Raw genomic sequence first — 23596 nt, forward strand, 5'->3', positions numbered from 1 at the left:
ACCTCCACCCCTCTCTGCCCGCAGGGGATCCGGGCTCTTAACCCACCGGGAGGACTGGGGACTAGGGGTTAGTCTGACCTCTCCCTTTCCTCTCTGACCTCGTCTCCCGCTCTCGTCAGCCTCTGGAGGCTAAGGGCGGCTAAGTTTGGCTATAGAGGGGAGGGGGCGGGCCCCAGATTGGGGGGGGGGGAGGAAGAGGAGGAGGAGGAGAAGCTGTAAGAAGCCTGTAGCGACTGCAGACAGTGGGAGGGGGAGGGAGGAGGAGAAAGGGATGACAGGGGGAGAGAAAGAGGAGGGGGGAGGAAGAGGAGGGAGGAGGAAGAGGAGGGAGGAGGAAGAGGAGGGAGGAGGAGGAGAAAGGGATGACAGGGGGAGAGGGAGAGGAGGAAGGAGGAGGAGAAAGGAAAAGGAGGAGGAGGAGGAGGAGGAGGAGGGGGAGGAGAGGGAGGAGGAGGAGGAGGAGGAGGAGGAGGAGGAGAAGGAGGAGGAGGAGGAGGAGGTGGTGGTGGTGGTGAGAGTATGAGGGACCGTCTGTCGCGGGACGGTTTGGGCAGCTAGGGCGCTGGGCCGGGAGGAGGCGGCAGGAGCAATAACAGCCTGAACAACAACAACAGCCGCGCCGCGCCGAGCCGCGCTGCGCCGAGAGCCGCGCCGAGCCCAGCCCAGCCCAGCCCAGCCCAGCGGTGCCGCGCCGTGCAGCCACCGGCACCCCGCGCTCGCACCCGCGATCGCGATCGCGATGGCCTTGCGGAGCCCCGAGTCTGGAGGAGAGAAGGGGCCCTGGGAGACCGAGGCAGAGGCGGAGGAGGAGGAGAAGGAGCCGGCGAGCAGCCCCGAGCCCGAGCTCACGGTGAGCACCCGCGGCCCCGGCTCCGGCCCCGGCCCGGGCTTCCAGCCCCCCGAGGGGGGCTATGGCTGGCTCGTGGTGTTCGCCGCCACCTGGTGCAACGGCTCCATCTTCGGCATCCAGAACTCCTTTGGGATCATCTACACAATGCTGCTGAAGGAAGAGGGAGGGGAGAAAAGCCAGCAAGAGTTTAAGGCAGGTGAGTGTCCCCCAGCTCCCCACGCCCTGCAGCCCCACTCCCGCCGCCGACTCCGCGGCGCTCACCTGGCCGGCCTTTCGGGCCCCCGTCTTCGTCTCCGGGCTAGGGGCCGGTGTGGGCTGGGGTGTGCGTCTGTGCCCCCCGAGGGCGGACTCCCGACCCACCTGCGCGCCCCGCCTGCCGCCTGCCGCGCCCGGTCCTGACATCGGGGACCCCCGTGGCCCCGGTCTCTGCAGACTGCCGGCAGCGGGCCTGTGGCTCGGGCCGTGGCGGCCGGCGGCCGAGGTCCCCGGGGCAGGCAGAGCTCGGAGCAGCCGGCCCACTGGCAGCCCTGAACTTTTTTTCCTCCCAGACATTTCCATCCTCACCTCCCGGGGTTTGTTTCAAATACTCGGTGCGTGTGTATGTGTGTGCTGCGGGTGGGGGCGGGGGAGGGACAGTATTTCCACCTAATTCTCTCCTCGAGTGGAGACGAGGAGCGGGGAGGTGAGCCCCGACCGGGTCCCTGAGCTCTCCAAAGAGCGGAATCCGCTTCTGTGGGCACGGCGTGGCTCGGCGCGGGCCAGTCGCCTGAGAAATGCTTTAGAAATTCTGGCGGATCGGCGCGCACAGGGGCACATGGCAGGCGTGCGTGTGTACGGGTGTGTATGTGTGTATATACGCGTGTCTGTATTGCGTGTGTATGCGGCGCGCGCCTGGTTTTTCTGCCCGGTTATAGCTCGCCTTGCCAGCTTCCCCCCTGCCCTCGGGGCAGTCCAAGCAAAGCGTGCCCTCCACCTCCCCCAGTTGCCGGGGCTCGGCAGCGGCTTGCCTCGCTCCCTCCCCCGCATTCCCAGCCCTGCACTAGGAGCTGGGGTTTGCGGGCTTCGAGCGGATTGCAAGGATCGACACCACAGGGCCGCCGTGGGGACTATCCTCCCGGTGGCTGCTGGCTGAGGGCTGCGGGGCAAAGGTCTCCATTTCTTTCCTAAGTCACCACATGCGAGAGACTCGCGCGGGCACACGCTCAAACCTCAGACCCGCGATCACCAGCACCCGCTTGCTCGCCCCTTTGCTGTTAAACCCACACATGGGCTCCGAGGGTGCAAAAAACCAAAGGGGCCTAAGCCTGCTGCTGAGTACGTCGAAGAGAAGGCTGCCCAGGGTAGGGAATGAAGGCTTGGGAAAGTATCCTTTGGCCCAAGGTGCCTAGGATGCCCAGCTGAGACACTAAAGCTGACCTTGGCCTTCATTGAGCCCCGGCTGGGTTTGGCCTGGAGCCACAGGCCGCCCTCCCTCTTGACCCCAGGGAAACCTTGAGGATGGGAGTGGGGGAAGAGATGCACCTAGGAGGCCTGGGGATGACCTTTCTCCCAATGGACAAAGGGCTTCCAAAGGACTAAGTGGACAGACGGGGTCCCTCTGTGTCCTGCAAGAGGCCATCACTGGGGCCTTGCTCCCAGACTGAACACCCAGTTTATTACCTTAGACAGGGAGTGGGGATGCGAGTCGGAGCAGAAGCCCCTTCCTAAGTGACCTATTTCGGTGTCCCTCCCCCAAACCCCTGCCGCTTCTGGGGCCTGCTCCAGGGCCCCGGTGTGCTAACTGCTAAGCTGTAGGGTTGTAGGAGTGGGAGCCAGAACTCCATCCCACTTCCAAGGTTGCCTGTGGCCCCGCAGGGGCCTCCAGCTGAAAGCTCCGAGGTCTCCTTAGCTCAAGGTCTGTGGGGTGCAGTGGAAAGCAGCTGTAGTGCCCAGAGACCCGGGTTTGCCCATCCGTGGAACCTTAGCTGGGTGCACTGGTGGACCGTGATCTTTTGTAGATGTTTTCTACTCTCCGAGGACAGCTCCCTTAGCTAAGCTTTGTTTCCTTCTCCTCCTCCCCCGCCATCACCACGCCCCCTCCAGCAGCAGCAGAGAGCTTTTATAGTTTGTTTGGGGGGGGGGGGGCTGGCTAAATAAATGACTTTGGTTTTCCTCAATGAGCCTCAGTTTCTCATCTGTCAAATGGGGACATGAATGACTTTTCAGAGTAGATATGAGAGAAGAAGATTTTTAAGGTGCTGGAGAAGAGTGAGCTATCTATAGCTGGTGATCAGAGAGCTGTCCTGGACAGGATTCTTGGTAGCTTGGAGTAGGGTGGGGACGAACCTCAGCACAGCTGCTGGCAGCAGATGGGCAGCAGAAACCCCCTTCCTGGCTGTGCCCCTGGGACTGTGCCCAGGGGGAAGATAGCAGGGATCGAGGGTGGGGAGAAGGGAGAGGCTGCCCTGCCGGGCAGAGGAGGCTGCACCAGGATTCAGCCCCGGGCCTGGCACAGAGTAGCTTGAAATGGAAATTCCTCCATAAGAACTGGCTCTTCAGAAGGGACAGAATTTCCCCCCCTTAGCCCTTCCTGAACAGATAAGGGTCCAGTCCCTCTGTGGCCTCTCCCCAGACCCCCAAACACAACGAATGAGTTCCTTCTGGTGTTCCCACCGAGGCCACCCTGGAAATTCCAAACCGTCTCTCTGCGGATTTCCACGGCCTTCGTGGCGTCCCAGAACGTTAGTGAAGCCAGGGACCGTCCCGCAGAGAATGTGAGAGCCTGAGGGGGCTTACGATTCCAAGTACTGGGAGCCCAAGAGATCTTAGACTATGGAAGGGACCTTGTAGACCAGGGGGCTGTGACCCTGAGGCCCAGGGCCCTCAAGGGAGCAGGTGGCTAGATTAGGGGTGGGCTGTGACTTCAGATGGGAAAACAATTTCACCTTTCATTTTCACTCAGCTCGGGAATGGCGTTTTCTTCCATAGTTTAAAAACAATGCTGAAAAGAAATACCCGAGTTCCACCAGTTCAGGGCTTCTCCAACCTTTTCCACTCGCGGCTCCTTTTAGCCAGCGAGATGTTGATGTGACCCTTAGTTTAGAGGTATATGAAAAAGTAAACAAATCAAATAATGGCTGATAATAAATCATAATTTCGCAACCTCCACATTCACTTGTGTGTTTGCAAACCACAATTAAGGGCAGGAGTATCCAGACACAATCTCCTTGGCACAACAGGGTTTAGAGCTCAGTGTTAAAAGGCCTCTTAAAAGGCTGGAGAACCAAACCCCTGGGACCATGTGACTTGCCTGGAGTCCCAAACCTACTACCCAGGATTCCTTCATGATGATGGCTTTCCGATTTCTCGCCTTCTCAATGGGAGGGGGAAGAGAGGAGGGAGAGATTTCCAAATTGATAAGAAAATAAAACTGAATTTTAAAAAACCCTCCAACCCAGTGTCCCGATTCCAGCTAAGTCAAACAATGTTTCCACCATGCTCCCCTCCTCCTCCTCGTTTTCCTTACTCATTATACCCCCTCTTACTCATTTTCCTCCAGCCCTGTGGCTACCAGCGGCGGTAGAGATTTTGCCATTACCGTCTTTGTGGGGACCCAGCAATGATCAGACCACCGGCTCTGTGTTTGGACCCTTAGCGGGAGGCCAGACCTAAATAAAGTCTCCCTCCGCTTCCTGGAGGCATGGGGGAGGGGTGGCCCCTGCCCATTTTTCTTCATGTCTCTGAGATCCCTTGCAGACTGAAAATACTATGATTCTAATTTCACCCGATTTAAGGAGGCATGTCCCACGATTGGAAAGGGGTTGGATTCGGAGTCAGCAAAAAAACGGGCTTCGGATTCCCATTCTGGCATTTGCCAACTTCAGGAGCCTGGGCAAGACCCTTTATCTCAGTTATTCCAAACATCGTACGGCATCCTGGGACTTGAAGTTGGTAACAGAACTTGTCCGGCCTATGTCACCTGCTTGGGAGGAAGAGCTTTATCAGTGTTATTCGGAGCTTCTAGAATTATTATTATGGCCCTGTGATTTCACTCCTCCAGGGCCCTAGGCCTGTGTTCGTTTGTCCACTTGAAGTCTCGCCAGATAACCTGGAAGTGAAATGGGCTGCCTCTGCGGCCCCTGGGTGTGCCCTCTCTGCTGAGTGGGGAGGGGGGTGGGAGCAGGCTGGGGCCTGGCCCTCAGCCCATTCTGGAGGAGGCTCTAAAGGAGATTCATGGAACCAAACCCAAGAGAACAGAACAGGCAGTCCAGTTGTTAGGAGACCCGTGTGTCCTTGGGGATCCCGTGTGTGTGTGTGTGTGTGTGTGTGTGTGTGTGTGTGTATGTGTGAGCATGTGTGTGTATGTGTGAGCATGTATGTGTGTGAGTGTATGTGTGAGTGTGTGTGTGTATGTGTGAGTGTATGTGTATATATGTGTGAGTGTGTGTGTATATGTGTGTGAGTGTGTGTGTATATGTGTGTGAGTGTGTGTATATGTGTATGTGTGAGTGTATGTGTATATATGTGTGAGTGTGTGTGTATATGTGTGTGAGTGTGTGTGTGTATATGTGTGAGTGTGTGTGTGTATGTGTGAGTGTGTGTATATGTGTGAGTGTGTGTGTATGTGTGTGTATGTGTGTGAGTGTGTGTGTATAAGTGTGTGTGAGTGTATGTGTGAGTGCATGTATGTATGTGTGAATGTGTGTGTATATGTGTGAGTGTGTGTGTATATGTGTGTGAATGTGTGAGTGTGTATGTGTATGTGTGAGTGTGTTGTATATGTGTGAGTGTGTGTGTATATGTGTGTGTGAGTGTGTATGTGTGTGCGTGCGTGTGAGTGAGAGAGAGAGAGAGAGAGAAAGAGAGAGAGTGTATGTGTGTGTGTGTGTGTGTGTGTGTGTGTGTGTGTGTGTGTGTGTGTGTGTGGAGGGGTCATGGGGACAGGAAGACTGGTCCCACCCAAAGAAAAAAGGAGGCTGCCTCCCCCAGTGGCAATGGCAACATAAAACCCATAGAAATCACTGCATCTGCTGTTGCTGGGCTCCCCCTCCCCAAGTGGCCCCTGGGAGAAAGAACATTCTTCTCTCCCTCCCCAGCCAGTCTCAATGGGATGGAGATGGAGAGTGCTTAGGTGCTTCTGTCCCCATGACAAACAGCCCAGCTCTAGAGTTGCAGAAAAATAAGGGGGACAATACCACACTGTTCCTAGAGGTCTGAGACCTTGCTGCCTGTGTGATCTTAGGAAAGTCACTTCCCTTCTGTGCCTCAGTTTCCTCCTCTAAAAAGTGAGGGGATGGGACAGTTGGCCCTTCTGTCTAAATTCTGTGATCTTTAGTCCAAGTAAAGCCGATCTGACCATGCTCAGAGAATCCAGATCTGGAAAGAACCTTAGGAATGAGGATGGGACTCCCACGGGAAGAAAGCCTTTCTCCAAATACAGATTGTCAGCATCTCTAACATCTAAAACCTCTCTGCTCTTAGAGACTTGCCTGAGACACTGAGAAATTAAGGGATTTGCTAAGGGTCTTGAAGCCAGTATGTGTGTGTACAAAGCCAGCTGTCTAACCACTGTTCCTTACTGCCTCGGGATGGCCCTTAGCGATCAGATTCTCCACTCCCATTACAGAAGAGGAAAATGAGGGAGGCCCAGAGAATGAAGGGGACAGTGACCAGCTAGCAGGAAGCAGAAGCAGAATCTAGCCTTTCACATCATATGGGGTGGCCTTTCTGGTATCCCGACACCTTGAGATCTGGTGCACTAAATGTGGTCTGTACGGTGGGGTTGGCGGCCGCCGGAACCCCACAGTGTTACTTGGACGGGGGCCCACGGGGAGGCCCAGCGTGGGCTCCCGGTGGGCTGCACGAGGCGGCCCCGGAAGGCCAGGATCAAGAAGTTAATGACGGTGCCGACGTGTGTTATGAACAGCCTCAATTAGTTGGAGCCGGAGAGAAAGGCAGAATGAGGCAGCTATTAGAATTAGGCAACCGTAGACCCCTGACCGGGCATAAGAAGAAGCAGCTTTTATAGGGCCATTAAAAAATGCCAACCTAGTGGGAGGTCTAGGCTGTTTGCCACTCAGAGAAGGGAGGATCAGGTAGAGGATCCCAGGGAAGGCTAAAAAGGACTCCAGGGAGCCTGTTTTTGACTTGCATTCGATCCTCACAACAATCCTGGGATGTATGTGTTATGATTAATCCCTTTTTACAGATGAGGAAGCTGAGGTCGAGAAAAGTTAAATCCGAGTCACACATATACTAAGTGACTAGGGTAGGATCTGGTCTCAGGTTTGCTTGACTCCGAGGAGGCCGGCCTATCGACCGGAGTGGGTTCCAAGCTCTGGACCTCCTCCTCCCCAAGGCCAGCTACCCATCCCGAGGGGCTGGAGACCCGGGAGAGGCCCATCCGGGGAGGCCACAGGCTGCGAGTTCTGATTCCTCAGGTCCCTCCCCGCTCTGCCTGTCTGTGCTCTGCTAGTCTGCGTCTCGGTGTATGTTCTGTGACGTCTGATTTTTTCCCACTCACCTGGCGGGAGCTGTGACTCACCCACGTAGGCGAATGACGTCGTGTCAGGATGCCCGAGGGCTGGGGGTGGGGGCAGCAGGAGAGCAGAGGAAGGACCGTGGAGACACTGGCTATTGTTGTCCTTTGTGTGGAGAGCCCGTGGCGCTGCCACCGCCACCTCGGCCTTTGTGTGAGGGTGGGTCCTTTCCGCAAGGAGCAGTGTGGCAGAGGTTCTGCAGATGGGCTGCCTGGTGGGGTGTGTCTGCATGGCTTTCCCAGTCTGGGAGCTGCTTCCTAAAAAGTCTAGTTAGACTTACAAATGCTTGAGTGATTCTTGGTCTTTGCTTTGCCTCCACTTGCTCCCTGTTCATCACGATAGTGCTCTAAGATTGCTAGCCATCCCCATTCTGCAGAGGAAGAAACTGAGGCCCACAGAAGGAAGGTGACTTGCCCACTCACACAACTGGTAAGCAAGGAGCAGGGATCTGAACTCGGCTCTTGCGCCTCAAAGGCCAATGCTTTAATGTGGCATGTCTTCCAGTACTCTGCGGGCTTTCTGAGCTGAGATTTTTCTGATACTCATAAACTTCTGGCTTTCTAACATTTGGGAAAGAGCCCTGAGTGGGTAGCTGGGAGATCTGGATTCTAGCCCCGGCCCTGTCATTGAGTTTTAGCCTGATGTGGGACCAGTGACTTGTCCTGAGCCTCAGTTTCCTCCTGTGGAAAATGAGGAGGTTGGCTGGATGACTCCCCTGGTCCTTTCCAACTCAGAAAAGAACATCCTGTGGCCCTTCCTGCTCCCCCGAGGCATTTAGCAGTGATTTTTATTGTATGTGGTGTGCAAGAATAAGGCCCTCTGGTCTTGTGTCCACACCAGCTTCCTAGGAGAAAAGCTCTTCTTTCTCCTGCAGTGTCCTTCCCCAAACCACTTCCTCTCTTGACTTGTACTAAACAAACAGATGGGTTTTCAGCCTGAAAAGGGATGAGGGTTTACTCATTAAGCTCAATACAACAGTGGGCTTTGTTAAAACACACACACAAACACACACACACACACACACACACACACACACAAACACATACGAGGGTGCTTATGCTAGCAAGCGTCAAAACCAAGATCTAAACCTAGGGTTTTTTACTCTTAAGTCCTGTGCTCCTTCCAGAGTGGATTGGATCCCATAATGCTTAAGGCCCTTCCCAAGCCCTGACCTCTTCTGTTCTAAGGCCCCTTTCCACATTTACCTCCTCCATCTGAACAGTCTTCCCACTTTGGATATTTGTGCTTCTAAGGGCTCTTGAGCCTCTGCCATCCCTCCCTCCCGTTTCTGACATCTCGTGCATCCTAAGGTCCTTCCTACGTGGGATATTCTATATCTTCAGAGGCTAATGCAAAAGGATTGAGTATGAGGCCTATTAGATCCACAAAGGGACGTGGTCAATCTTATGTCACCCCCTTGAATGGGGAGGGGCTGATGAACCACACATAGTGGAGGGGGTTGGTGAAATTCACATCATGACGTAGATGGTTTCCCCATTCTCTCCCCTGCATCTCCCAGGTCTCCCTTATTAGAGATAGGGAGTTATACCTGGGAGGAAGTGGTCTGGCTCTCCAGCCCCTGGCCTCCCGAGATGCCTGCACAGTACTTGGGGTTTTCTTTCCTGCTCTGAAGGTGGTGCTGTGGGTGCTAATGGCCTGGGCTGAGCTCTGGGTAGAAGGCCCTGTTCTTGGGGACCCCTCCAAGGTTCCCAGGGGCAGAGCAGGGCCTTGGAAGAAGGACATTCTCCTCCACAACTGGGTTCCTTCTCGGGTCCTGTTTAGCACAGATTTGTTCCACCTTCAGTAGGCTGAGAAGAGCTCTGAATTTGGAATCACACGGAGAATCTAGTTTTCAATCCTGGCTCTGCCATGAACTTACTAGCGGTGTGATCTTGGATGTCCTTTCCCCTTTAGGCCTCAGTGTCCCTCTCTGTGAAATGAAGAGGTTGGACTTGATGACTCAAACGTTTGGACCCCTTTTCTACTTGCCTCGGTCTCTCCGGTTTCCAGCTGGAGTTTGGGATTCTATCAAGAGAGAACCCCCATTAGAGAGGCCCTTTTAGCATTTGTGTCCCTTCTCAGACATGGCCTCCATTCTCTTGATGGATCTCTATAGACTGTCACATATCACCCCATATACAAACAGATACACCCTCCCCCATGGCCTAAGAATACAGGCGCCCCCACATCTACATTTTCTGCAATTTGGGGTCATTGAAATTACCGGGGCTTGCTCCCCATTCCCTGTGTAATAGAGGGAACTAGGGGCAGTACCAGGACAAATGCTACAGAACAGATGTCACGTCCACTTGTCCGGCTCCCCGTTCCTCCCCCCATCTCCTCCACACCTTGCTCATAACAGAGGTGTCACATTGCCCAGTGGTTCCAGAGAGTAGCTGGGCAGGAAGGGCAGTCCCCGGGGACTAGAGGGACTCAAAGTTAAGCCAGAACTAGATGACCATTAGGCAGCAAACATCTATTAAGCACCTAGCATATACTAACGCTGTGCTAAGACAGAGAATATAGTCTCTACTCTTAAAGAGTCTCATGGTTGGGGAAGAGGAGGGCGATACAACATGCAACTATGTATAAACAAATTATACACAGTATAAATTGGAAATGCTAAATAGACCCGAGGCCCTGGGATTAAGGAAGATCCCTTCAAGACTTCCTATAGCAGGTAGAATTTGAGCTGGGACTTGAGGGAAGCCGGAAGGCTGAGGTGAGGAGAGAGGGCTCACTGGGCCAGGGGAGGGGGGTGGGGGGACAGTTAGCCAGTGAATATTACCAGATTGGAGACATAGAGGGGAGGAAGGAGGAAGCCAGCATCATTGGATTTCACTGTAAGGTGTAAAGATTGCAAAAGTGAGGAGCTGGGGAGGTGGGGAAGGGTTCCCGACAGGGGGCTGTGTGATCCTGAAGGTGCCAGAGACCCAGGTTATTGAGTAAGGGGAAGGACACTGGAACCACCTAGTGAACTTGTTGCAAGCAGCCCACCAGTACGATGCCCGGAAAGCGGTGCTTAACCAGACTCCCGTGCTCCCCTTCCCCACCGCCAGCCGGAGGGAGTCACAGGATCGTTGCAAGCACACCGGGCTGGGAGGCCCTAGAAACCTGGCTTGGAATTCCTGTGCCACTACTTACTATCGGCGCTTCCTCTTCTACAAAAAAAGGCATTGGGCTCCAAAGCCTTCGAGCTTCAGGTCAATCGCCAGAGCAAATCCACACAGCTCCACCCAGAAAATGTGGTTTTTTCCTTTTTTTTTTTTTTTTAAGATTTATTGTAGCTTTGTTTTTTATATATAATCTATTTTCAATTCAATTTAATTTGATTTTTAGTTCCAGATTCTTCCCTTCCCCCACCCATTACAAAGGCAAGAAATCCCAAACCCATTACAAATGTGAAGTGGTACAAAACAAATTTCCGCATTAGCCATGCCCTGGGTGGGGGTGGGGGTGAGGAAGCAAACAAATAAGCCAAGGAGAATAAAAACATACTTCCATGTGCACACCGAGTGCATCAGTTTGGCGACAAAAAAAAAAGGTTTACTGAGCTCTTCCAAGAGGCTAGCTGGTGCCCCTCAGCCTATCCCCAGGTAGAGGCACACAACTCAAAGCAGGAGACCAAACGCTTGGCATTTACTAGGCCAGGAGCTTGGGCACTCAGTTTCCTCCTCTATATAATGGGCAGTGATTCTCACCCTCCCTCCTATCATGATTGCTGCAAGGAAAGTACTTTGTGACCCTTCAAACGTAGCAGAAATAGGTCATCGTGTTTGAACAGGAGAGACTGAAGATGGGAAGTGAGCACAGCATAGAGAGGGCCCGGTTAAGCCAACCCTGGCGTTTTATCAATGAGGAAAATGAAGGAAGAAATGCTTGGCCCGTGGCCACACGGCTGGAATCCTGGATGCTGAACCCAGAACATGTGCAGAGTGTTAACTGTGAACAAGGCCCGCTAGCCTTACCTAGACAAGTCCAAATGAACACAGAAAGAGAGTTGCCAGGCGTGTGTGTGTGTGTGTGTGTGTGTGTGTGTGTGCCCAAAGTGCCAGATGTGGGACAACAGCAGCACCTGAACTGAGGTATGGAGCTTTTTGACTCCAACTCATGGGGTATGGGGAGGAGGGACAGCGGAGAGTTCTGAGCTTGGTGATGAGACCCGAGTTCTAGTCCTCCTCCTGACAATCTTCGGGCAACTCACATCCTGTCCCTGAGCCTCAGTTTCCTCATCTGTAAAAAGCAAGGGGTTGGGCTCAGTGAATTTTTCGGGCCCCTTCCAACTCAAAATTTATGATCCTGTAGCATCATCAGGTAGGGAATAAAAAACTTATCATGCACACCACCACCCCCCCTTGTTTTTTTACAAGTGAGGAAACTGAGACCCAGGGAAGTGAATCGACTTACTCAACATCTAACAAGTTGGTGTCACGGCCAGGCCTCGATCCCGGGTCTCCTGACTCTGGGCCCAGAGGGGACATATCAAGGGCTTCTTTACGGCCACTGCCGAGAGGGCCTATCTAGGGCTTCCATTTTGGGGGAAGTAGCCAATTTCCAAACCCCGTTTCCCTAGTGGAGCATCTCACATCCCGATTGAGAGGGGATAAGAATTCATTTGGGTAGAAGAACAGTGGCCTGTTTCCCTTCATCTGGTGCCTTGGGGTTTGAGTTCCTTGAGGGTAGGGACCGTGGCCTTTTTCTGTATTGCCGGCACTCAGGGCAATCCCTGGCACATAGTAATGGCTTAATCTCTTGTTGACTGCTCGCTTTATTTCACATCAGTCCTGGGGTAATTCAAATATATTCGGCCTTATTTCATAGAGAAGGAAGCAGGGAGGTAAAGAGTCACATGGGTCCCACAGCTGATGAGTCCAAGAGCTGAGATTCCACAGGTGTGTGCTGCCAAATGCAATGCTGTATTTGTGCCCTGGCCTCCCCCTCTCTCTCCGGAACTGTGCCCTTTCATGCTCTGAGAACCGCCTGGCCGCTGGGGATTTGGATGCTCTGATGGAAGGTGTGAGGAGAGGGACTTTTCTGGCTTAGTGAGTAGAGTAAAGGTCTTCACTCCAGACCGCAGAGAGGGCTCTTTCCACCAGAGAGACCGGGGGTCCTTTCTGCTGTTCCGGCCCCTCAAGCGGTAGGAAGAGAAGGAAGGGGGCAATGAAGTCATCTCTTCCGAGACCGTGGCCGGGGAAGGCCCAGCTCTGCCACTTACTGTGCCCCTTCGTTTCCCTATGTATAAAAGAAGGCTAAGGCAGCCTTCCCTCCATCCCTCAGAGGCCCAATGAGATAATAAAGGAATGTAGAGCATTTTGTAAACCATGGCTGACCTCAGAAATGTAGGCCATCTTTGGATGGCACGGCCACAAGGTCGTCCCCAAACATGCGGGGAATGGGATCTAGGCCTCCCCGGCTCCTTTAAGTACAGTCTCCGAGCTGGGTTTCAAGAACCCAAGAGGAGAGTCCTTGCCCATCCTCACTGCCGCCCAGTCATTTAGGCAGAAATAAAAGACAGAACTTTGGGCACTGGACCACTTCCCACCCCCTGGCCTTATTCTGCCGATGATCTGTACTATTCCGGCCTTTCTACTCCAGTTCAGCCTTGGGAGCAGAGCCACGATCATGTCTTATGCATACACCTGGTCAGAGGACTTGGATTCAAATCCTGTCTTTCCTATTGAACAAGTCCCTCCCCTCTTTGGACCTCTTTCCTCTAATGTTAAATGAGAACCTTTAAAACTATGACTGCATGAACTGAGCCTCTCTCCTTTGAGCAAATTCTCTCAGAGGAGCTACCCCAGCTCCCTCCTGCTGTCACGCAGGCATCCCCTGGCTTATTTTATCCCCTCGCCACTGTGCTAGTCTGTTCTTGTCTTGCCCCTGCTTACTGTCCCACCACTTCCTCCGCTGGATTCTTTGGGAACAAGAGCTGGGGCCCCGAAGCAGGAGAGGACTGGCTGCCTTTGCTTCGTATCTGGGCTCCCAGGAAACCCAGCGAGAGGAACTAACGTGTGTGGTTGGGATAATCCAGAATCCTATACTATCAGAACTGGAAGGGACCTGGGAGAGTAGTTAGACCCGGGAAGGGCCCGAAAGAGCATCGAGGCCAATGGCTTCTCTTCATAGTCGCGGACCCAGAACAGGAAAGTGACTTGTCTAGGATCACATGGCAAGCTTAAAAAAAAAAAGTCTGTACTGTATACAGTCACGGAAACAAGGCATGGCGAAATATTTACAGCGCTTGGCAGGGAACCAGCAAACCTCCACTCGACGACTGAGTTCTTTTGCTACAAATTGCCAAAGGTAGAGGGGGAGAGGGCGGGAGAGGATTTGAGGGGGGGCCTGGGGTGTCCGTTTCTCCCCAGGGGTCTCTCACTGAACTTTCAGCTCAACAGCAGGTACTAGGGAAGGAGGAAAGGGATATTTAGAGTCTAAAGGCCCAGGGGCTGTCTCTCTTCAAGCACAGGGGGGGCATCAAGCCCTTTGTAGTCTCCTTTGGAGCTCTGGGGGTTTCCTTGTGCTCTAAACAGGATATAGGGCCTGAAGAATATAGGGCCTAAAGCTGAGGCTTTAGGATCCCCGAATATTGGGGAGCCAGAATCTGGGAACCAGGGATTTTGGTTCCCAGAAAACAAAGGAGGAGGAGGAAGGAGAGGAGGAGGAGGAGGAGGGGTTCAAGACCACTTTCATCAAATATTTCTCAGGGGAATGTCTGGGGAGGTCCCACCACGCAGTTGGAGCTAGGCTATGGGCAAACAAAAAAAAGAGTCCTCCCTTTCTTTGCAAAGAACAAAGGACTAGTGGTTGGAGCTCTTCCCCTGCTAGGGCAAGACTTCAAACCTATCATCTTAATCCCCATCAACAGGGGGGTGGGTGGAGAGGGAGAAGCTCTGGTGCCAAGTGGAAGCTGGGACAGGAGGTTGGCGGGCCGCAGGGATGTGGGCCTCGTCCTCAGGAACTCTGCAGTCTAGAGGGAGGGAAGGGGACAAACTCCTACTTAAAAACAAACAAAAAATCCAACATGGAGGCCCCAGTGATTGAAACCCATCGACACCAACCTAACCAGTTCCAGCTGTACCGAGACTGCCAGAACATTGAGAGACGTCGGAAGTGGGATTTGTTCGGGAGGGCCACCGAGAAGAGAGGTCCATTTTGAGCTCTTCATGAAATGAAGGACCTGGCTTACATCCACAGTCCAGAAAGGGGAGTTACTTATACTCGTTACTTGGGACCCCGAGCTCCAAGCTTACACGAACCAGATTCAATCTTCAAGGTTCGCAAAAAGCATCTCTTTGTTCTCCCTCCTCCCCACTTTCTTTGGGAAAGCACAAAATATAGCTTAGATTTTCGTTTCCACACATGAGTAAAAGGATCCTCAGTTCCCATTCAAGCAGTCAGGGTAACAGTGCTCACCAAGTAAAGGACGGCCTTTATTTCATACTACAAACAGGATGTTCATAAACAATTATCCTCCCTTCCCAATGCGGCGCACCTTCCTCCCTAGACCTATATGGTCTTCCAGACTCAAAGTGTCACCTTAGGCTCGGGGTTACTTCTCCCGAAAATGAAAGAAACCCGAGTTTGCTAGGGAGGTGACCCCTTCAGCATTCTGACTATCCCAATCACCTCCGAGACCTATACGGGCCTCCGTCCCTCCCTAGTATAAGCCCCAGGAAGAAAATACTTTGCATTGCTTGGGAAGTAACTCACTTTTCCTTCCCAATATCTCACTGGAAGAACAGTAGGCCAAGTTCTTGGTTTTTTGTCCTTCCTGTCATGGCTCCTACAGTTTCACTCTTCAAGGAGGCTTGGTGTTTAGAAACTCCTGAGATACTTCCAAAGGGCTGAGGTTTAACATAGTTTCTTCTCCATGTTTCTTTTTCCTTCTGGGGACCAAGAGCGGCCGTCACTATGTAACAACCTAGTCCAGGAACTCCCTGAATCTCTCCAGCCTCGTGGGTAAGAGAATGGAGAATTGTAGCAGAGATTTCTGCCCCAGGGTCACTTCTATCGACTGGGGGGAAGAAGGGAAAGAGCTCCACAGATTTCTCAATCACCTGCCTCTGCCCTGTATCTTAGCTTCCATCTGGCCTGTGCTCAGATCTCTTCAGATCTTCCCAGAAAGGGCAGGAGGAATCTCAGCCAAAAGGGTACCTCTAACCAGCAGCAGCAGCACAGACTTAAGATGTCCCCAGCCCTCACAAGTAGGTGCCACGGGCGCATGTCCACACTCCATAGGAAGGTATTTCCAAGTCCCAAAGGAAGGCTCACTTCAGCTACCCTGATCAGGCAACTCATCAACCCCCTACAATACTGGGGGGCGGGGAGGAAAGAGGAGGGCAGTTTTTACTAAAACCTGAGGAGAAACAGACTGAAAGATGAGCCCTCATAAACCCCAAGGGCTGTAGGGTACTAGTGCTCTTAAGGTGTTCTAGGAAATGATAATGGAAGGGAGTAGAATTTTGTATCATTTAAGTTCCGGATCCTCAAGTTAAATTCAATCAAATTCATCTGGCATGGGCAAGACCTCCTGGGACTCAGTCTCCTTCTATGTTGAATGGGGGGATGGAATTGAGGAGGACAAGGTTGGACTAGATGCTGTCTAAGGACCTAATCAGTTCCATCATTCTTTGTTCAATTCGGTCTAATCTGATGCATGTTTAATAAGGACGGGTCAGGCACTGTGCTAGATACGGGAGATAATAGAGACAAAGACATAAAATCGTCTTTGCCCTCAAAGAGCTTACTGCGGAGAAACAACATAGAGATAAAAATCAAATAGAATATGCCCTTCTCCCTGTGCCATGGTCTCCGCTCTAAGGTCCCTCCCGGCCCTGACATCCCCAGTTCTAAGGGCCCTCGCGGATGAGCTAGCCTACCAGTCTCTGAGCGGGACAATTACCCAAATTACTCAGTCCCAATTGCTCAATACTTGGCTGAAGAGGTCAATAGCTAAATGAGAACTACTTTGTCATCGGTCCCTTGTTCCCGGCATTTTGGAGGAGGAGGAGGCGGGCAGGAAAAGCTGGAGTATTTTACCTGCACCTTCATGGAAAAAGTCTATATTCAATTGAAGTCTTTTCTGCGTCCCCACTGGGTTCCTAGCTGTGTGTTTTACTTTCCAGTGAAAAATAAGCCAGAGAAATTGTGCTTCCTGTCTCCAGAACTCATTATCCAGTTAGAGAACTAACGTACCCTCAACAACACTGTCTAACCAAGTGCTAAGTCAATTAAGACCAAATGCCAGATCCCCAAAACTGTGGGTGGTCTGCAAGAGAAGAACCGAATGGAGCATTTCCCAAGTTGAAGGACACTTACTAGAGCTTGGTAAGGTCGACCCTTCCTTTAGCCGGGCCCCCCAAAGCCCAGAGAAGGAAAGCTTATGGTATAGCGAAGATGAGAGCAGTAACTATAATAATAGATGGCACCTACTATGTGCCAACCACTGTGCTTTGCAATTATCTCATTTGATCTTCACGATGACCTTTTGAAGAAGGTGCTATTATTACCTCTAATTTTATAGATGAGGAAACTGAGGCAAATAGAGATAGTGACTTTTGCAGAGTCACTCCACTAGGAAACGTTTGAGGCTGGCTTTGAACTCGGGTCTTCCCGATGTTCTGTCTCCTTTGATATCTAACTGCCTTGAGTCTTCTGTTTCCTGGCCCCTAAAGAGCCATGACTGTGGTATGGATTAGTCATGGAGGATTTCCTAAAGGAAGTTGCCCCGAACTTGATCATGAAGGATGGAGGTGTAGGATTTGTCATGTGAATTAAGGGTCTTTCCTAACACACAAGGATGAAAAGGCGGTAAAGGAGAGCAACCTTCCTGGAGACTCAGAGGGTTCTAGAATGTTGAAATGGAAGGGACGTTGAAACCATTGAGTCCAACCTCCCCATATTACAGAAAAGGAAACTGAGGTCTGGAGAGTTAGATAAGAGTCTGGATGATGTAATGGAAAGTGGCTCCATGGTCTTGGAGATGAAGAGAGAACTGGATTTGAATGTCATCTCTACTGCTTACTAGCTAAGAGACCCAGGGCAACTCACTTCTCACCAACATTGGGATAAAGACACTTGACCTGCCTACCTCGTAGGGTCGCTGTGAAAATCCAGGGAGAGGCAAGCCCTTACTGTTCCTCAGAATGTCATGGCCACTTAGGGGCAGACCCAGCATTCAAAGTGGGGCTTCTGACTCCCAAGCCTCTGTGCATCATGAGGGTGGGATAAGTGATCAGGGATGACTTTTTAGCAGATGATGGGATTGCGATCTCCAGAACCTTACATATCTTGGAATCTGACTCCCCGCCGGCATCACCCCCACCCCCCACCCCAGCCTCAATCCACTTTACAGATGAGGTCACATAGCGTGTTAGCAGGAGAGCCGCGTCTAGAATCTGGGGCTCCTATGGGAGGAACTGCTCGAGAGATCCAGAGGAGGTGATACAAGAACTGCGCCTTAAAGGCTTCAGCTAAACGGAGAAGCACCTCTGGGAGAGGTGCTTGTTGGACACTCTCCAGAAGCAGTCAGCTTAAACACATGCCCCGGTGAGTCATGCTTCCCCATTGGGCCGGCTCTGCCTGACCGAGGGAGGGCAGGGGAGGAGCCTGGAGAAGCTCAGGAAGTGAGCCAGAGGGGCATTCGGGGAAGGGGCCCAGGGGCCTAGGGGTACTAATAGGCACTTGGCCAGGAAACTAGAACCGTGCCAAGGGGGGGATGAAATAGCACGCTGCCCAGCACCTGTTCCATCAAGTCAGCAGCCCAGATACCCTTTCAGAAGATGGAGTGTAGTGTGTGGCCAGACCTCTGGAACTGGGCTCCGGGGATCTGGGTCAGGATCCAGGGCCTGGGCCGACTACTAACTCTGTCTGTGACCTTGAGCAAGCCCGTGGCCCTCTCTGGGTCTCATTTTTCTCCTCTGTCAAAATGAAGGGGGTGAAATGGATGATCCCTGTGACCCTTTCCAGCTTTAGCTCCTGCGATTTGATTCGAATAGGTTGGCATGCTGGCACCGAGCCCGGAGAACTTGAAGGGAGTGCTCTGAAAGAAAGCAGGCGCTCACAGCCCCCAGGGGCCCAAAGTGAGCAGCTGGGAGAATGCCTGGAACTGAAGGCAGGCATGTTCTCCTTGGAGTGCTGGGTCCCAGACTCGGAGAGAAGAGCCTCTCAGGCTTTTGGGGGCACGGGAGGAAGGCGAAGGAGTTTGGGCTTTCCCCCGTTCCCTAGGCCGAGACGGGGTCCGGCTCCGGGGCCGATAACAGTCATTCTCGTCGATTTCTCTTTTGCTTCTAAGGTTTGGGAACCATTTTTTCAACCTTCGTCTTGCCACTCAGGGGGAGGGGGTTCCTAGCCCTGCTCAACTAGCGAGGGAGGGAAGGGAAGCTCAGTTCTCCCTTTGCCAAGGTCCCAGAGCTAGTGAGCGACAGAGAGGGCTCGGCCTTTCTGTGACCAGCCCTGGGCTCTGCCGTGGAATAGTGAGACACACACTCCATGAGCTCCCAGGTTCCCCTGAGCACACAGGGATCTCTCGATCCTGGTGGCTTTCACAGAAATAGAATTTGAGAGCTGAGAAAGACTTTGGCAGCTCTCCAGCCCAGCCCATACTATAGGAAGCATTATTATCTTCATTTTACAGATGAGCAAACTGCCAGTTAGAGTCCAACCCAAGGGGAGCCTTTCCAGATTCCCCCAGGCGACTCATATCAAGGATTCTAGAAAGTTCTGCGCTCGAGAGGGCCGGTGAAACCTGTGACCCTCGAACCAGGCTCGATGCACACCAGTACAGGTGTGTTTGTTTGTGCGTCCGTGTGGATAGCCCAACTCCAGGCTGGGTGAGCCTGGGGTACCCTGGCATCGCAGGGAAACGAAAATGACTAATTTGGACCTAAGCATCGCAACCTACTGCAATGAACACCGTGTCTCAGTCCCTAAGAGATCAGCCTGCTGAGGCAGCTCTCCAGCCCAGGGGTTTCTCTCTGTCCCTCAGGCCCTACATCTTCACTCCCAAGTGAAAACTGAGCCTGAAAGGACAGGAGGAAATCTCCCTCTCACTTGCCCCAGGAGGGAAATCAGTCAGTGTCATTGAACAACAATGAAAAGTTCTGTGTCCCTGAGTGGAGGTAGTCAAAGAGGTCTGGCTCTGTCAGCTCGGCTTAGACACTGGGCTCGCTGAGTCTTTTCTTTCTTGAAAATGGGGGGTTGGATAAACGGTCCTTATGGGTCCTCCTTAGCCCTGAAATTCTCTGTTCTAAAGTCTCATCCAACTCACTGTGTCTATGGTTCTGCGCTCTAAGGTCCCATCCAGCTCGTTGAGTTTATGGTTCTGCGCTCTAAGGTCCTTTCCGGTTCTGGAATTCCCTGTTGCATGTTTTAAGGGTCCTTTCCAGCTGTGATGTTCTCTGTGACAAAGTTCCTCCTACTTCTCACGTTCTAGGATATTTGTCTCTCCTCCGATGTCTTCCGATTCTACGTTGAGACCACAAGGGAGAGACAGAGGGAGCATTTCTAGCAGATGAGCTGGTTCCTCAGTTGACTATGTATGTACCCAATGATTTGGGGTCTTTTGGCGTCTCTTACCTGTCTAGCTCAGCGTGTGGGAAGTTCTGTTCTCCACAAGTCATAGTGTTTTCTCCCTGACCTAGATTCTGCCCATGGAAAAACAAGCTGGCAGAGAGGTATCTTCAGGTCTGTGCATCTGATGGTCAGGGCCCATCTGGGTGGGGGTCGTGGTGCTGAGCAACGAGGGACCTTAGAGCTCATCTAAGACAACCCTTTCATTCTACAACTGGGTAAACTGAGGGTCAGAGAGGTTGAACAATTTGCCTGAAGTCCCAGAGTCAAATAGCAGCAGAGCCATCATTTGGACTTGGGAGTTCTCACCACATCCCGAAGCCCAAGGATGCGAGGGCTGCCCCATTACCTGCATCTCCAGGGAATCTTGGGCATCACAAGCCCCCTCCCCCTAACCCTAGTCAGTTTCTCTTTCCATGGTGACATCATCAGGCATGGCAGGCTCTCACGGAACCGGTCTGACTAGGTGACCTGGAAACACAGAGAGAGAGAGAGAGGAACTCCAGGGATGCCTATAGGCACCGCAGCCACCGCTGCTGCCATCAACAAGCCTTAAAAGACCCCAAAACAGACAGCACGAATAAAACCACAGCTGTACCATGCCCAAAGTATTTGGGCTCTCCTGGCTGCATCTCTGAAAACTGGCACAGGAGGTCGGGGACGGGAGTGTTGTCACCACTGGTTCAGGAGGTAGCTTTGCAGTTCGGGGCAAGACTGCATTTCAATTCAAGAAGATCTCAGTTCCTGTGGATACCCATATTGGCAACCTGGGAGTCAGCCATCCTTCACCCTTCCCTCTCCCCCAACCTCGTACCCCAGCAAGCTCTAAGTCTTGAAAATTCTACGTCCTCAACGTTTGTTCCCTTTACTCTACTCACATGACAGCCACTCTAGTCCAAAACCCCTATTAGTTACCTCTCACCTGGCCAAGACCTTCTAATTGGCCTTTGGGCTTCCCTATTGACCTTGAGGCCCTTCCTATTGAACTTAGGGTCTCTGGTACCTTCACACTTCTAACTATCCGTCTTCCCACCAAAGGGATTTTCTTCAAGTTGTACCTTGATTGTGGCCTCCCCTACTCATCTAACTCCAGTGATTCTCCAGTGGTTCTAGGATCAAGTTGAAAATCTTCTGTTTGGCATTTCAAGGCTCTTACAGCCCCACTCCAGTCTCTTTTGAGGCTGATTATTATTTTTTGAGGCTGATACATCATTCCCACTCGTGCATTCAATCCAGCACACGAATCGGCCTGCTCGGTTTACCCCCACCGTGCCGTTCCGTCTTCTGCCTGTTTTGAGGTTATCTTCCAGACTTGGCACGCTCCTCACTTCTGTCCCTTGGACTTACTCCCTTCAAGGCTCATCCCAAGTGTTGTTTCCTCCTTAGTCGTTAGTGTCTTGCTCTCCTCATTGTGTATTTATTTAATATGTGTCCTGTCCCTTGAAAGCCAGCTTCCCAGCCAGAAAGATGTAGGGCCAAGTATCGCCTCTGGCACATACTGACTGATAACCCTGGGCAGACGACAGCCTCTCGGCATTCTGGGCCACCATTTAAGATGATAAATTGTCGAGAAGGTGCCAACCTGGAAGGACGCGGGGAGCTTCCTCATCTGGCATTCACTATCCCGATGACATCCCAAGGAACCTCTATCTCCGTATCCCGTGTTTACCCATTGGCAAACGTGTTGTCTCCCCAAGTAGAAGGCGAGCTCCTTGAGGGCAGGAACCATTTTAAAGAGTAATATTAAGCACATAGTAGGTGCCTAATGAATGCCCGTGGCTCAGGTCAGTCCCATCTCTTCTCTTTTGCAGCCGAGTGACCGTGGCTAAGTCACTTAGCTGCAACAGCCACCCAAGGTAACAGCTGACAGAGTTGCTAGGGAACGTACATGAGAGTGCTGCCAAATTTTAAAGTTCTAACTAAATGGCTTATGACGATTATTCAAATTTATTGCGATTGTTATTACGATCGTTAGAATTCCTCTCAGACTCCAAGAGGTAAGATGGCTTTCCCGAGATCACCAAGATGAGGAAGAGCAGTTACTCGGTTCTCTAGCGCCTTACGGTTTCCAGGGCTGGGAACCTCCCTTTCCCCTCCCTTGCATTTGTCTGCCTCACCATGGGAACCTGCTGGCAATCACTGTCGTTACCCTTATCATCGCTGATGACATTTCCCTAGCTCTTCAAGGTTTACAAAGCTCTTCCTATCTAGGATTTCATCTGATCCTCGGAAGGATCATTATCTCCATTTGATAGCTGAAGAAGCCGAGACTCGAAGACTCCTTTGCCAAAACCTTTAGCAGACAAGCAGAGGCAAGATACGGGGGCGACGAACACGGGCTTAGGAGTCGGAGCCCTGGGTTTGGATCCTTCCTCCGCTTCATCCTACTCGTATGATCTTGGCCAGGTCACTTCCTGTGTCCCTGGGCCTCAGTTTCTTCATGTATCAAATGAAGGGCTTGGACTCAATGGCCACTGAGATCCCGTGGAGCGTAATCATCGCTCCCCTTTCTGCATGTGTTGCACAAACGTGTGTTCACAGAGTTGTGTAACTCCATTCTGAGAAGTGCACGTGTAACACATGTGTGCAGGGACTAGCGTGTTCAGTTATATACTCTTCCCTTCTCCCCCACATACCTACATAGACACCAAAATCCAGAGATACCAGACTAATCGGCTCTTGACCTGCTCGGGGTCACACAGCTAGTAAGTGTCTGAGGATGGATTTGAACTCAGGGCTGTTCTATCCACTGTGCCACCTAGCTGCGCCTAACCAGCTCTTCAAGATCACAAAAGCTAAATAACCTTAAGATTCTGGAGCTTAAAGAGACTCTTGGAAATCACCTGGCTAAAACTCCCCATTATGAAGTTAAGGAAACTCAAGCACAGAGCCATTTGTCCCAAAGGGCACAAGAGAGTGAGCAGATGAGCTGGAGCTGGAACCCAAGTTTCCCACCCCCCAGATCCCTCTCCTGCCTACTGCTTTTGGAACTTGCCTGCCCCCCCCCGCTGGACCCCTTCCCCACCTTCCCCCACCCGCTCCGACTGCTGGACGGTTGGCGTTGCCATAATCAAAGCTGCAGCCGGTGGCATCCACATGTCTGGGAAGCCCAGAACCCAGCTCAGTTACCCCAAAGAGCGAGCTGACAGACAGCACGAATAAAGCCACAGCTATACCATGCCCAAGGTATTTATAGCTCCGTTTACAAGGCAACGGGGGCATTGAGAGATGATTAAAAAAAAAATCCAGTTAATCCAGCCATGGAAATAGGCTCCAGCCCATGTGTAATGCATTTAGAAGAAATTGGAGGCCAGATTCATGAAAGTCGGGCATGAAAAACATGGAATCTCTGGCTTGGAGGTGAGGCTCTGGAAAATACTTTTCCCCTCTCTGGGCCTCTGTTTACCCATATAGAGGGAAAGGTTGCAATAGATGATGTCAAAAGTCCCTCCTGACTCTGCTGTTCCGGGTGCTAAAGGCCGTCTCCATCCTGCCATTCTCTGATCTCGTTCTCTGCCATTCCAGAGCTCACATTCTCCAAGTTCTCTTCTGACTTTAACATGCTACGTTCTAGGCCTCCTTCTAGCTCACTCTCGTTCTGTGTGTTTTATTTCCTGTTGATCCACTGATGTGCCAGGTTCTCCCTGAACTTTCAGCC

General features: G+C 52.1%; 1 protein-coding gene across 1 annotated transcript in view; it reads left to right on the plus strand.

The window, feature by feature from the left end:
- The first annotated feature begins 504 nt into the window (after positions 1 to 504).
- Positions 505 to 23596, plus strand: part of SLC16A2 (solute carrier family 16 member 2) — a 100957-nt gene continuing 77865 nt past the window's right edge. Inside the window, exon 1 of the mRNA XM_051969349.1 lies at positions 505 to 1046. Within this exon, the coding sequence (XP_051825309.1) occupies positions 740 to 1046 (307 nt within the window). The 5' untranslated portion in view covers positions 505 to 739. The remainder of the gene's footprint in view (positions 1047 to 23596) is intronic.

Source organism: Antechinus flavipes, chromosome X, assembly GCF_016432865.1.
Source record: "Antechinus flavipes isolate AdamAnt ecotype Samford, QLD, Australia chromosome X, AdamAnt_v2, whole genome shotgun sequence".
Lineage (NCBI taxonomy): Eukaryota > Metazoa > Chordata > Mammalia > Dasyuromorphia > Dasyuridae > Antechinus > Antechinus flavipes.